This window comes from Quercus lobata, chromosome 5 (genome assembly GCF_001633185.2).
Source record: "Quercus lobata isolate SW786 chromosome 5, ValleyOak3.0 Primary Assembly, whole genome shotgun sequence".
NCBI classification, from domain to species: Eukaryota; Viridiplantae; Streptophyta; class Magnoliopsida; order Fagales; family Fagaceae; genus Quercus; species Quercus lobata.
Window position 1 is genome coordinate 32,976,836 of NC_044908.1, and position 16,410 is coordinate 32,993,245.

The window sequence follows — 16,410 nt, forward strand, 5'->3', positions numbered from 1 at the left end:
GTTGGACCCTTGTAATGGGTCGGGTTGGGTTGGATTTTTTGACCCACCATGGTTGGTTGGTTGAAAAAACGGGAGAGGATTACCTCTAGTTTAGAAATCTACAATTTCCTCCCATTTTAAAATGGATGAGTGACACATGGAAATAAAGTGATCTAACGGTTAAAAAAAGCCAACATTTATCATCTCTCTCTTGCCTCTCCCTTCACCATCTTTGAACCACCGTTGCTTTCACCACCTCCATTGCTCAACTCAAGACCACCACTGCCTTCACTACCTCCACAAGGCCTCACAAATTCCTCTCTGCCGCTGCCTCGCCACCATCAAAAGCCACTGATCCAAGCCATCAAGCAATCCAAGTCTCTGTTCAGATCTGTGAGTTTTCTTTAGTCCTTTCGCAAAACCAACACCACAAATCTCTTCATTAGCCTCCAATATGCAAAACCCAAGAATCTGGCCTCCATCATCAGCTTCACACACCACCACGGGCAATTTGAACTTTGACCATTGATCCATGTGTTCTTGTTGTTGACTGTGGCTCCAAATCCAATAATTGTGGCATGAAGGTTTACTTTTGCTTCTGTTTTTGAAAACAGAAATTGCTTATTTTCTAGTCATTAGATCATTTTATTTTCACGTGTCACTCATCTATTTTAAAATGGGAGGAAACTACAAATTTCTAAACTGGAGGTAATCCTCTTCCTAAGAAAACCCCTCAACCCATCCCAACTCTACACATGCACACCCCTTATTTACTTCCTATATCTCTCATGTGCAATCAAGAATCTTGTTACATTGTTCTCTATTTATATACTAAATACCAAGCTAAGAAATTAGTCTAAAAGTATACTCTAAGAAGTCTACTGTAATGATTGACCTAAGCACTCTTCATGTAAGCTATTGTGAAAGGGGCATTGCCCCCAACCTAGGGCATCTCCTATTGACCTAAATGATTAGCACAACCAAGTTAGATATCTTATATTGAATGTATGACATGCATTGAGTAGAGCCTACTTTGATGCATGTCATACACTCAATCAATATTAGCACAACCAACTCACATGGGTAGGGGCAATCATGCAAGCGGTCTAATATACTAAACAAGTTCGTATGCATATGCGTGCTACTTTCACTTTGGGCACACTCACAAACCTTGAGGTCAAGACATACACACTCTCACAGTTTTCTTCGCTTTGAGCAAGCATTTCTCTCTCCTAAGCATGCTTAGCACATTAACCCAAGATTGCCATTATTTGTCCAATTATTTGATGGTATGAAAATTCTATTAGGAAAGAGAGAGCCTTCATCAAGTAAATCTATTAGGGTTGTAAATGAACCAAGATGTTTATGAACAGCTCGAGCTTAGCTCGAGAAAAAACTTGTTTATATTCGTTTGTTTAGAAATCAAGACAAGCTCAAGCCTTAAGTTTAGGCTCGATTATTATACAAGTCAAGTTAAAAAAAAATAATGTGTTCGTGAACACGAGGGGTCAAGGGCTCTATTTAACTATATATAATATTATATTTTATTTGTATATTTGTCTAAAAATATATTTATATATATTTGAAATTATATTGTATAAATTTGTCAATAGATTTATACAAAATTAAATTATTATTTATATCTTATTAATGATATAAATAGTATATTTATAGTTAAAATTCATAAAATTGCGAAGAGGTAAAACATTTTAGTCATGGTTTCACACTATATAGGAAAAGAAATAGTTAATCAAGTAGCTCGTGAACGAGCTTGAGCTTGCTCGACAAAGAAATGAGCCAATCATCTAGTCTTGAATCTCTAGTCGTACAATCAGATATTGAGTGTCTGCCATCTAGAAGGATTAATTGCCCAGAAATTGATCAATTTCCCACAGACCCATAGTAAACGTGTGAGTGTGGGATAGCAACACTAGAGCCCAAGAAAGTGAGAGGGCGACGTAATCTTTGAATTAAATACAACTAACCTAACTCTTTTAAAAAGCATGGCAGCCTTATTGTCCAATTTATACCCAAAGTTTATTACCACATGCAAAGAAAACTCAATGGATAAATTTGGATACGTTTGGCTGGATTTTGGAGTCCATAATCCCAATTGATTTGAGCCATGGACAAAGCAGCAGGAAATATCCTTAGGGGATTTTCATGGAAAACTCAATTTTAATTTTTTTAAAGAAAACATCACTTCTTGAAAAATTAGAGGGAAATAAAGCAGTAAGTGCTAATTGGCACTATTAAAAATGGTTTGAACTACCAATGGCAAGCATCAGTTTCTGATAGGCAATTCAACGTCTTTTTATGACTAAATTCATTTTTGGGTCATGCTAACGAGTACCTTAGTACTAATCGGCACTATTAAAAATGGTTTGAACTACCAATGGCAAGCATCAGTTTCTGATAGGCAATTCAACGTCTTTTTATGATTAAATTCATTTTTGGGTTATGCTAACGAGTGCCCTAGTGCTAATCGGCACTATTAAAAATGGTTTGAACTACCAATGGCAAGCATCAGTTTCTGATAGGCAATTCAACGTCTTTTTATGACTAAATTCTTTTTTGGGTCATGCTAACAAGTGCCCTTAGGGAATTCGTTAATAATCCATTTTAGAAAAGTTTTGATACCACTTTTATGAAAAATGAAAAAAACTGTCAAAATATTAATTACGTTTTTTTTCATTTCCCATAAAAATTTTCTTTAAATGGATTATTTAGGGCACTCATTAGCATTTTCCTTCATTTTTTGCCTTTTAAAAACATGTCTTTCAAAGGGAAGGAAAATTCCATGGTTTTTAGATAATTCGAATTTTAAGGAAAAGAAAATCCCACGTGGAAAATAATTTTCAAATGGATAAGGCATTTATATAGGTTTCTTTGGAATAATTATTTTCAAAAAATGAGATGATGATGGGCTTTTGGAAAACAATTTTCAAAGGAGTCCGAATTTGGTAAGGATGGGGTGTAAAACATGGGTTTTACACCATCCAATAAAAAATTTTCATATTAGCATTTTACTTAAAATTCAATACATCCTACCACACCTAATAATATCTCAATAAACTCCCAATTTGGTTGGATTTATATATGGGTATTAGAATTAATTGAGTGTGGTTGTACTTATTATTAAATATGTGATAAGACGATGCGACATGTTTGGATTGGAGGGATAAAACATGGTTTTTACACCACATCCTTAATCTATTTTCAAATGGACATAAAATTTTCATTGGTTTTGAAAAGTTGGAAACCAATTAATTTTTGAAAAACATTTTATTAAGGAAAGATTTTTTTTTTTTGAAAATGGGTTTTGGAACTACTCATTTCTTGGAAAGGGGATTTTCCAAGGAGAACAACTTTATGTTGGAAAAATAGATTTGATACAAATCATTTGAAAATATTGAAAACTTAAAATGCTTTGGAGAAATTACGCCATATTGAAATATGGGAAAAATGATTTCACACCAATGTGCGAATCACACCCATTCAAACGACCTTTATTTGTTTGGTTAAAGGGAAGAGGAGAGAAGTAAAAATAAACAACAAATTTTTCATTTGTTTGATTAGAGCACTCGTGTTAGTATTTGTATAATAAAAATATATATATATATATATATATCATTTTAGCTTCTAAGCCCAAAATTTACTCACATTAAATTATATAAAATTGTGTAAAAATACATAATTGTTTACCGTAACCTTATAAATTTACTTTGGTAGTTTTTTATTCTTTCATTCTTTTAGAAGAAGAGGAAAGAAAGGAAAATCAGGGAGAAAAGATTTTCATAGGTCCACCAATATATATTTTTTTCTTTACTTTCACTTCAAATCAACATTACTTTTATACCCTTAAAATGTACTTTTATATCCTTAGAATAAACTAGCCTCATCACACGCGTTTCGCACATCTGATGAGACTCTTTTTATTTATTTATTTTGAGTTTAATATAATTTTTCAATTTGAATTTACCTATTGTTAATGAGGTTATACTGAAAGGAATTTTTTAAAAACTAAAATTTAAAATTTGAAATGGATTAAACTATTGGATTTAGTATGTGCTAGTTTTTAAGAAAAAACTATATCAAACATGAGTGAGATATATTGAGAGTGTGCTAATTTTTAGGAAAAAAGTTTCTCGGGTATTTTTTTTTTTTGAATTTTGTTGAATTACAATTTGAACTCCTTTTTTATTTTTTAAGAATAAGAATTATCTAATTAGATTATTGGTATTTTTGACATTTTTTGAAATCATAAAACTTTTTCAATAGGGAAGATTTTCTTTTGGGGGCAGGGGGAATATACAGGGAATATTAAAATAATCTCTCATTTCTCATTCACTTTTCCTAGGGACCAAGGGCCCGTTTGATATATGTGTTTAAAATATGAAAATTGTTGTTTAAAAATATACGTGAAAATACATATGATTGAAAAAATGTACGAAAATACGTTAATTGTTATTTAAAAATTGAATTTTTTTTTTGGGAAATACAAACCAAACACCCCCAAGCGGTCGAAAGGAACAGAGTTATTTCTCACTCAGCTAAAAAAAGGATCAAGGTTGCTCCTCTCTCTCTCTCTCTCTCTGTGAAAATTTGAGCGATTTGATAATTTATAAATTTGATAACAGAATTAGATGGAGCCCAATTACACCACAGAGTCGCCAATAAGATGTAATCATCCTCTATCTCTGACTCTTTCTGTTCCTTCTTTTTTTAGTGATCAAATTAAAATCTAAAATAGCTTCAACTGGTTCATTATTTGTTTGATTCTGTACATTTAGTTATATTTTACCTTCAGTAATAAGAATCATGAAAGCATGTATTAATATAAACAATTTTTTTTTTTTTTGGCATATTGGGTTTTCAAATTTGATATCAATTTAAAAATGATAAATATATATGTGTGTGTGTATTTTCACTTTCTTTGAGGAAATGAAACATGAGATTTAAAAAAAAAAAAAAATATATATATATATATATATATATATAAACTTATGGAACATGTTAGCTTTGTTCTTAGAGATGTTTTCCATTCTGGTGGCTTGAAGAACGAAAGAGCAAAAAAACTTGTTTGCGAATGTGTAGCAAGAGTTAAACTTTTTTCTGGAATCAACTTATTTTTCCTGGAAAATAGCGAAAAGTTTTTATTTTTTTTATTACTTCCTTCAGTTTGAAAGGGAGAAATGAAAATGTCATATTTCCAATATTTCCTTTGTAATTTATTTGTTATTGCTTAGCATCTGTTGGACTGCTTTTACCTCTAAACATGTTATAAAAAAGAATTGAGTTTCTCAGTATGTGATGAGTAAGCTAATGAGCTCTAGCTCAAATTTCAATTCCTTTCCTTGTAAAAGCAAGATGTAGGGTCAAGAGTGAGGTCATGGATTCAAATATAAGGAATGCAATTGACAGACACACACATGCGCGCACACAAACACACATATATATTTCCATTAATATTTCTTTTTCAGGCATCAGGTTCCTTGCTTCAATTGCAGAATGTAATTGATTAACAAAAACAGTTATATCTATCACAAAGAGCTCTTGCAGAGACATCATCAAGTATATGTCATTGAATCTATGCAATTTTCTTTCTTGTTCCTAAATCAAACAGGAAAATCCATACATCATTCTTTCTTTCTTCTCTCTCTCTCTCTCTCTCTCCTCCCTCCCCTCCTTCCCTTTTTATTCCTTATCCATGTTTTCAACTGGGCATATTTTACATTCTCAAAATGCATTGTGGTTGATATTTTTTTTTTTTCCTTAAAAAAAAAATAAAATAAAAATTTGCATTTGTTTATTAGATGCAAGGCTGGAAATGGAACCTCCTGCCAAAATTGCTATGTTGAACTTTAAAAAGTACATGACAACTGTCAAATATAAAAGAATCAAAGCACAGACAAGCTTATTGCGTAGATTTAAACTACGCAGACCAATCTAGTAATTTGAAAAAATTAGTTGTGAACATGGTTAGTAAGGATGCAGTCAACTAGGTTGGTTGGGACATGCCAATTATGAATGTCCCATCCCCCAACCTTTTTTTTTTTTTTTTTTTTTTTTTTTACTTTAGTATGATATATACATGCAAATGGGAGGTCAAATTTCTATCCAAAATGAATGTTATTATATTTAATGATACGGCTAAAACTAGCGGTGGAGGCCTCTAAGGGGTTTTATGGTGGATGACAGTCATGCACAGTGGATCAATGTGAAACTATATATTGATTGATATGAAACTATAGTACGAGTCTTTAAGTAAGTTAATGTGCAGAGGGTGTGTAAAGTAATTAGCTTTTAATTTTGGGCCCTATTTTCATTTCATTTCATGAGCTTATATTAGAGTTGTGTATAGAGATATGGTATTTTGTTTTGAATGAAGATTCTTTGATGTAAGCTGTATGTCGTTTGCACAGGTCAGTGTCCTTTTTACTTGTATTGTGTTCAATGAGTAATGCTTCTTCAAATTATTTTCCTTAGAATGTGAACTTATTTACAAATATTTATATATCTTTAGCATCTCTAGATTCCACAGCTCGGACAGGACATGCAAATGGGGCTGATTGGCAAGAAGAGACCTATCAAAAGGTAATATTCCATGACTTGTAGTTTTTTAATTGGATGAAGTTGAGGTATGACATCAAAGGAATAGTTGGAGGGGATGGGGGTTATTGAATTTTGGTGGAGTTGAAATTTGGTTAATTGCAATAATAGTTGCTGACCAACAAGAAATAACAATTTTGAACAATGTTACCTATCCAAAAAAAAAAAAAAAAAAAAAAAAAACAATTTTGAACGATGTAGATATCGAATAAAGGGCAAAGCTTCCCAACTCAATAGGATGTGAAGAATTATCTTAGCAGTAGAGAATTTGAACTTCTTGTTCTTTCTAAAAGAAAGAATAAATTATTTTCGAACAAATACATCATTGAAGCTTATATGAATATTACAATCCTAGAAAGGGTACTCGTAATGATACTTTCTCAAAAAAGAAAAAGAAAGTGAAGATAAAAGAGCCTAGATACTCATAAATCTGACATTATTATGATGCGTTATTGATGATAATAGTGTTGCCATATGCAACTTACATTAAGATAGGAACTTAGATGATAAAATAGAATACTATATTATATATATTGTCACAATCAGCTAAGCCAATCTTATGAGGGTAAGGGTCGTCAATGGGCTGGGTCAAGCCAGCCTAGCCAATTTTTACTTGGCCCATGGGCACAACGGGCTGGGCATAATGAACTATTAACTAATTAACGGGTCGGGTCGGGCTAGGCCGAAAGTGAAAACCTCAGCCCATGACCCTGCCCATGGGCAATGCCCATTTTGTCTTTAGCAAGCTGGGCTATCGGGTTGGGCCTAATGGACTACCCATGGGCTTGTGTTAGCATATTATTTTATTATTTTTATAAGGAAAGAATCAATTTTTTATAAGGGAATAATCAATCTATTTTTTTAAAGGAAAGAATTAAAAAAATTTAATACTTAATTACAAATTTTTTTCAATCAAATCTATTTAATTTTTTGTTTTGTTGATGAAAACCTATTTAATTTTTTTAAATTTTTTATTAAGGCTTTAAATAGTTTTTTATTTTTATCTTTAATAAAAAAAATGTCAAATGGTTAATTCAAATTTGCTAGACTACTAGAAAAATATATATTTAGTAAACTAAGTTTAGCACAATTACTTTGAGTATTTTAGTGGTTGAGGGAGTTTTCTTAAAAAATTCCTCTATAATATCTCAAGATCAATCCTTCATAATAAATCATAGTGTATGACTATTCTTCTATATTTTTCTCCAATATGGAACTTTAGTGACTGATTTCCATTTTCTTCAAGAGATTCTCTTATGCTAATATGCTATGCTTGTTTGTTCTTCATATCATGAATTTTATGTTGCACATTTGGTGGTGCTTGGCAGACCATAGAACTAGTTCAATTTAGTTTTGACCTAAATCCAAAATAAAAACTACTTCAAAAATGAAGTTTTTGTTTTTATTAGTTTGTTTAAATGATTCATAATCACATTTTAATCCTTTTATAGAAACCATTAACACTATTATTGGAAATAAAAATGACCAATTAAGAACCACTTCTATATTTTACAAAGTGGGAAAACAAAAACTTAGTACTTGTTAGCCCACTTCTATGGTTTTATTCTTCATGATGATACCTAGATGGGGATATCTGCATTGGGTACTACTACTAGTTGTCTGGTGTGTGCCTAACTCGATATAACAACAACAAAGCTTTAGTCCCAAACTTTTGGGGGGACTATAGATCCTTGAAAAATTAATTAGGGTCGACCACATGCATTTTTTTTCCCATTCTATTCTATTTGAAGTCATTCTCTCTGCTATTTCTCTAATTTACATATTATTTTTTATTACTTCTACTAATGATTGCTCTTCCTCTACCTTCATTTGTTCCCTCAACTTGGATCAACTCATTCTTTCTTACTAGTGCATTAATCACTCTCCTCTGAATATGACTAAACCATCTCAAGCGACTTTCTCTAATCTTTTAATCAACAGAGGTTACCCCTATTTTTAAGTGAATTTCCTCATTTCATACCCTATCTTTCCTTGTATTTTCACTTATCCATCCTAACATTCTCATTTCAGCTTCAGTCATTTAATAGATCTGTTGCCTCTTTATAGCCCAACATTTGGTACTGTAGGGCATTGCTGGTCATATATATTTTTGTAAGTATAACTTTAATGGGTGACTGAACCTATGAAGACTTGATAAGGAAGTGTTTTTAATAGTTGTTTATTGTGTATTTGAAACCTAGTCTTAGTAGTTTTAGGCAGGAAAAAAAATCTAAATCATCTTGTTCAATTTGGTGTTTTGCAGAAAAGATATGCTACAGTGCTTGAGAGATTAAAATTTCCTCTTTACAAAAGGGATGGGTTTCTTTTGAGTTCATTTCATGGCTATCTTCATCTCCTAGATTGATTATTTATATTCTGAATTTCAACTTTTTGGAGGCCCTTATGCTGCTGGCTGAACATTTTGTACATGGGTTGCACAGCCTTTATATATATATATATATATATATATATATATAGGGGGGAGAGTCTGTATTTTAATCGTGAGATGATATTTTTAATTCATAATTTTTTTAGGTTTGTAGCAGATTGAGTTATTTAACTACTTACTTGATTTGACAAATAGTGATTTTTGTGCATTGGAGAGAATATGGTCAGAGTGGGGGTTAGGCAATGATATAAAAGTTGCTTTTGGGTGCTAAGATTTATAAATTAAAAAAAAAAAAAATGTTTCGCATGAGTTGTTTAATAGATTATAGGAAAAATATCTACAGCCATTATCCTGAGCCAAAAATAATATAAAAGCGAGGCTTGAGAGTAATTTGTAGAAAATTAGTATTAAATTAATTGTAATATGGTTTATCTAGCAAGTTAGTCTGGTGAAGTTCATATTAGGAAAGATGGTCAACATAAAGTAAAAGGGGAACCACCCATATCTTGATTCTTGAGTTGAAATAAAAAGGAATTCATGAAGATGAAATCTAGGTCAAATGTAGTGAGTCTTATCCATCAACTAGGCTGCCTGGTTTACCTATCAAGAAAGATGTGTGGTGCATCAGCATAGAGAAGAAGAACCAGGAATTCTGTTTAGTGCATGAGTGGACATGTGTATTTATTTTTTTTATTTTTTCATATCGAAGTTCATTAAATAGAAATATTTTAAGAAAAACATCGTACATGAGGTCAAAGAAAAAAGATGATTATTGTAGTGCAGCTGAACATGATTTAGGATCAGTAAACATAGGCATGTTTGTCTCCTGAAATTAAGAGTGAATAGTACTTGTGGATGATGGATGGATGTTATCAATTTAAGACTCCTTTTGTTCTCCCCCCCTTTTTTTCTTTTCTTTATTAAATTTCATCTGGAATATGTTTGTACATTACAATGACAGCTTCATGTCTGTATTGTTATAAAATCCACTGGTTGAAACATTAACTGAAGCTTGTGTAAAACCATATACAAACTAATGCTTTAATGGATATGTATAACCTTTCCCCAAGGGTAAAGCTGCATTAGTGCACGGATAATGAGGAAATAAACAAAGGCTCCTGAAGAAATGAAGTTTGATAATCTTTCTTGCTAATTTCTTTTTGCAGATCAAATCCATGAAGGACTTGTACTTGCCTAAAATAAATGAAATGCACCAGAAAATTGTTGCTAAATTGCAGCAGGTATGTTGTGCTTCAAAAATCCCTTTTGCAATTCATCGAATAAGTTTACTCATTATTCAGCCTTTCACATCATAGTTATGGTGTTAATGGCATCCTTCTGGAGAGATGGATCTGTGATTGAAATTAGTGGCAGCTGTCCTCATGGGGCTGTTAATACACCCGTGCTTAGAAACGCCCTGCTCTTTACCATTTAGGAACAAATTAAAAATAACTTGATTATGTTTTGTAACTTGATCTTTGTCCTTCACTAGAATTCTTGTTCTTATAATGTTTTTTATTCTTTTTGCTCCCCAGCATGATTCTCTTCCACAACAATCAAAGTCAGATCAGCTTGAGAAGTTGAAAGTATTTAAGACTATGTTGGAGCGTATTATAACATTCTTACAGGTTTCCAAAAGTAATATACCACCTGGTTTCAAGGACAAGTTGGGGTCATATGAGGTGCAGATAGTAAATTTTATAAACACAAATTGGCCTAAGAAGCCTGCACTGCAGCAAGGACAATTTCCTGCGCCTCATATGCAACCCATGCAACTGTCACAATCTCAACTTGCTCAAATGCAGTCTCAGACAGGACATGCAAATGGGGCTGATTGGCAAGAGGAGATCTATCAAAGGGTAATATGTCATGACTTGTAGTTTTATAATTGGATGAAGTTCAGGTATGACAGATTCTCAAAGGTATTGTTGTTGTTGTTGTTGTTTTTTTTTTTTTTTTTTTTTGGGGGGAGGGGGGTGGGGGTGGTGTGAGGTTGTTGAATTTCAGTGAATGATATTGACATGGAATAAAGAGCAAAGCTCCCTAACTCAATAGGATGTGAATAATTATCTTATTAATAGGGAATTTGAACTTGGAATTCTATTCAAGGGAAAGAATAAATTATTTTCAAGCTGAGACATTATTGAAGCTTATATGAATTTTTACTATCCTAAAAAAGGTTCTATGAATGATACTTTACCCAAAAAAGAAAATGACAATAAAAGAGTCTAGAATCTGGATACTCATATATCTGATGCTATTATGATGCATTAGTGATGATAATAGTATTGCACACATGCAACAGTCTTGTTAAGTGTCAATATGAACATCACAAATCACAGTGTTTAACTATCCTGCCATAGTTTTCTCCAATAATGAATGTTAGTGACTGATTTCCATTTTTTCCAAGAGATTCTCTTATGTTGTTCTTGTTTGTTCTTTGTGTGATGAATCTTATTCTGCTCATATGGGGGTGCATACCATAGAACTAGTTCAGTTTAGTTTTGAACTAAATATCAAATAAAAAGTTCAGCTTTGAACTAGTTCTGCTATTATTCATTTGTTTCAAAAAATTATTCAAAATCACAATCTGATCCCTTTAAGAAACCATTAACAACAATTATGGGAATGAAAATGACCAATTAAGAAACAATTCTATGTTTTACAAAATTGGACAAACACAAAATTTAATACCTGTTGGCTCATTTCTATGGTTTTCCAAATGCCCCCTTGGTGTCAGTATTACTTCATGATGATACTTGGATGGGGATATCTGAGATGGGTATGACTTGATGTCTAGTGTTAAATATATAACTCGCCCCAAAAATAAATCATTTTGTGGAGTACTAAACTTTTCACTTTAGGATGTTTTTATGTGGCGTGCTGCACTTGAGTTTTAATATCTGTGTGACAAAGGACCAAATTATGAAAGGATTGATGGAAGTAACTTGTTGCTGCAAAGCTTGGTAAAGTAGATTGTGACTTGATATGAAATATAACCAAGGTTTGGCAGGCGTTGCTGCGATCAAGAGAGAATAGTATTTGTAGATGATGGATGGATGTTATCAATTTAAGACTCCTTTTGTTCTCCCTTTTTTTTCTTCATTTCTCTATTAAATTTCATCTGGAATATATTTGGGCATTACAGCGAGCTTAATATTTATGCTTTTATAAAATTCACTGGTTGAGACATTAACTGAAAATTAGTGATGGTTGCATTTATGAAACCATATACAAACTCATGCTTTAATGGATATGTATAACCTTTCCCCAGGGGGAAACCTGCATTAATGAGGAAATAAACAAAGGCTCCTGAAGAAATGAAGAGTTTGATAATCTTTCTTGCTAATTTATTTTTGCAGATCAAATCCATGAAGGACTTTTACTTTCCTGAAATAAATGAAATGCACCAGAAAATTGTTGCTAAATTGCAGCAGGTATGTTGTGCTTCAAAAATCCCTTGTGCAATTCATCGAATAAGTTTACTCATTATTCAGCCTTTCACATCATAGTTATGGTGTTAATGGCATCCTTCTGGAGAGATGGATCTGTGATTGAAATTAGTGGCAGCTGTCCTCATGAGGCTGTTAATACACCCGTGCTTAGAAACGCCCTGCTCTTTACCATTTAGGAACAAATTAAAAATAACTTGATTATGTTTTGTAACTTGATCTTTGTCCTTCACTAGAATTCTTGTTCTTATAATGTTTTTTATTCTTTTTGCTCTCCAGCATGATTCTCTTCCACAACAATCAAAGTCAGATCAGCTTGAGAAGTTGAAAGTATTTAAGACTATGTTGGAGCGTATTATAACATTCTTACAGGTTTCCAAAAGTAATATACCACCTGGTTACAAGGACAATTTGGGGTCATATGAGGAGCAGATTGCAAATTTTATAAACACAAATCGGCCTAAGAAGCCTGCACTGCAGCAAGGACAGTTTCCTGCGCCTCATATGCAATCCATGCAACAGCCACAATCTCAACTTGCTCAAATGCAGTCTCAGACAGGACATGCAAATGGGGCTGATTGGCAAGAGGAGATCTATCAAAGGGTAATATGTCATGACTTGTAGTTTTATAATTGGATGAAGTTCAGGTATGACAGATTCTCAAAGGTATTGTTTTTTTTTTTTGGGGGGGGGGGGGGTGGTTGGTGTGGGGTTGTTGAATTTCAGTGAATGATATTGACATGGAATAAAGAGCAAAGCTCCCTAACTCAATAGGATGTGAATGATTATCTTATTAATAGGGAATTTGAACTTGGAATTCTATTCAAGGAAAAGAATAAATTATTTTCAAGCTGAGACATTATTGAAGCTTATATGAATTTTTACTATCCTAAAAAAGGTTCTATGAATGATACTTTACCCAAAAAAGAAAATGACAATAAAAGAGTCTAGAATCTAGATACTCATAAATCTGACACTATTATGATGCATTAGTGATGATAATAGTATTGCACATATGCAACAGTCTTGTTAGGTGTCAATATGAACATCACAAATCACAGTGTGTAACTATCCTGCCATAGTTTTCTCCAATAATGAATGTTAGTGACTGATTTCCATTTTTTCCAAGAGATTCTCTTATGTTGTTCTTGTTTGTTCTTTGTGTGATGAATCTTATTCTGCTCATATGGGGGTGCTTACCATAGAATTAGTTCAATTTAGTTTTGACCTAAATATCAAATAAAAAGTTCAGCTTTGAACTAGTTCTGCTATTATTCGTTTGTTTAAAAAAATTATTCAAAATCACAATCTGACCCCTTTAAGAAACCATTAACAACAATTTTGGGAATGAAAATGACCAATTAAGAAACAGTTCTATGTTTTACAAAATTGGACAAACACAAAATTTAATACCTGTTGGCTCATTTCTATGATTTTCCAAATGCCCCCTTGGTGTCAGTATTACTTCATGATGATACTTGGATGGGTATATCTGAGTTGGGTATGACTTGTTGTCTAGTGTTAAATATATAACTCCCCCCAAAAATAAATCATTTTGTGGAGTACTAAACTTTTCACTTTAGGATGTTTTTATGTGGCGTGCTGCACTTGAGTTTTAATATCTGTGTGACAAAGGACCAAATTATGAAAGGATTGATGGAAGTAACTTGGTGCTGCAAAGCTTGGTAAAGTAGATTGTGACTTGATATGAAATATAACCAAGGTTTGGCAGGCGTTGCTGCGATCAAGAGAGAATAGTATTTGTAGATGATGGATGGATGTTATCAATTTAAGACTCCTTTTGTTCTCCCTTTTTTTTCTTCATTTCTCTATTAAATTTCATCTGGAATATATTTGGGCATTACAGTGAGCTTAATATTTATATTTTTATAAAATTCACTGGTTGAGACATTAACTGAAACTTAGTGACGGTTGCATTTATGAAACCATATACAAACTCATGCTTTAATGGATATGTATAACCTTTCCCCAGGGGGAAACCTGCATTAGTGCACGGATAATGAGGAAATAAACAAAGGCTCCTGAAGAAATGAAGAGTTTGATAATCTTTCTTGCTAATTTATTTTTGCAGATCAAATCCATGAAGGACTTGTACTTTCCTGAAATAAATGAAATGCACCAGAAAATTGATGCTAAATTGCAGCAGGTATGTTGTGCTTCAAAAATCCCTTGTGCAATTCATCGAATAAGTTTACTCATTATTCAGCCTTTCACATCATAGTTATGGTGTTAATGGCATCCTTCTGGAGAGATGGATCTGTGATTGAAATTAGTGGCAGCTGTCCTCATGGGGCTGTTAATACACCTGTGGTTAGAAACGCCCCGCTCTTTACCATTTAGGAACAAATTAAAAATAACTTGATCTTTGTCCTTCACTAGAATTCTTGTTCTTATAATGTTTTATATTCTTTTTGTTCTCCAGCATGATTCTCTTCCACAACAATCAAAGTCAGATCAGCTTGAGAAGATGAAAGTATTTAAGACTATGTTGGAGCGTATTATAACATTCTTACAGGTTTCCAAAAGTAATATACCACCTGGTTTCAAGGACAAGTTGGGGTCATATGAGGTGCAGATAGTAAATTTTATAAACACAAATCGGCCTAAGAAGCCTGCACTGCAGCAAGGACAGTTTCCTGCGCCTCATATGCAATCCGTGCTGTCTCATGAAAATCAAATCAACCTTCAGTTTCAATCAATGAACTTACAGGATAATTCAATGTCAGATTGAATTTGTCTCAATGCTCATAAACTGGCAGGGTAATAGGATACTTATATACTCATGTCTAGTCTCACTCTATGTAAATGTCTATTGCTAGTCTGACAATCATAGTCTTCTTATTTTAGTTATTATGTACAATTTTTGTAAGCATCGTTTTTTATTAAGGAACAGTTATTTGAACTTCTCTGGATTTTTTTTTTTTCAAAATAACACTCATTTTCAAACAATTTTGTTAACTAGCATCAATTTCAAACTATTTAGGAAACTAACATCTCGAGTCTGAAAGACTCGATTTCACTGTAGCAACTTGAGTATCAAAGACTTGATTTCCATAAAAATCTACATGGAAAAGACTCGAGTTCCACAAAAGAAAAAAACGCAAGTCTCTTCTTCTAGACTCTTCCTCTTCTCAAAACTACCAATTCTTCTAGTCTCTTTCTCTTCTCAGAACAACCAAAGAAAAACAAAAGAGATCAAAGCACTTTCTCTTCTCAAAACAACCAAAGAAAAAGCAAAGAAACCCAAAGCAAAGACAGAGAAACCCAGCACGAAGAGCAAAGAAACCCAACAAGCAAAGACAAAGAAATCCAACAAGCAAAGGCAAAGAAATATAGCCATGCATGGTTGGAGCGGAGAGGAAGATCAACTTTGCTCGAGTACATCAGTCAAATTCTTCTTCTTCACTCTTGTGTTGTTGCTTGCATCTACATCATGAATAAGGAAATTGAGTCTCTTAGGCTTGAGTTCTAAGAGCAAAATTGAGTTTCTTACACTCGAGATGTTAGTTTCCTAAATGGTTTAGAAACTTTGCTAACTAATGAAAATGTTTGGGGATTGGTGTTAGTTCGCAATTTTTTCTAACTTCACTTATTAAACTAGGTCCCCCATGGGTTTCGCTTTTTAAAAATCAGAAGGGGAGGAAATTAAAAAATTAAAAACATTTATACCTATGTTTCAAATGAAGTTCTTAGTGTGGATTCCAGTTAGTTCAACTGATAAATTCAAAAAAAAAAAAAAAAAAAAAGACAGGTTGAAACTCTTTCAACAAGAAAAAAAAAAATGATGTCCATGGTTTTTAATTTTGTCAATTAAAGTATTTAATATTTTTTTTAAATGATTGCAAAGGGAAAGGTCTCTAGTCTCCTTTCATCTTTGTTTAGAAAACCTCAAGACTGTTCAACAATTGATTCCCATCTCTCTCTCTCTCTTTTTTTTTTTTTTTTTTTTTTTTTTTT

At 32.7% G+C, this 16,410-nt stretch overlaps 1 protein-coding gene across 2 annotated transcripts; it reads left to right on the top strand.

Moving 5' to 3' along the window:
* Positions 1-4,472: 4,472 nt before the first annotated feature.
* On the top strand, positions 4,473-15,365 carry LOC115992294 (mediator of RNA polymerase II transcription subunit 15a-like). 2 transcript variants are annotated; one of them, XM_031116448.1, is made up of 9 exons: positions 4,473-4,549; positions 4,620-4,662; positions 6,506-6,576; positions 10,147-10,221; positions 10,516-10,839; positions 12,343-12,417; positions 12,712-13,035; positions 14,525-14,599; positions 14,876-15,365. In XM_031116448.1, exons 2-9 carry the CDS (start codon positions 4,626-4,628, stop codon positions 15,182-15,184), a joined length of 1,290 nt encoding a protein of 429 aa, XP_030972308.1. In that variant the 5' UTR covers positions 4,473-4,549; positions 4,620-4,625; the 3' UTR covers positions 15,185-15,365. The 2 variants fall into 2 exon arrangements, with proteins under 2 accessions (XP_030972308.1, XP_030972309.1); XM_031116449.1 differs by having other exon boundaries at positions 6,515-6,576.
* Positions 15,366-16,410: the final 1,045 nt, after the last annotated feature.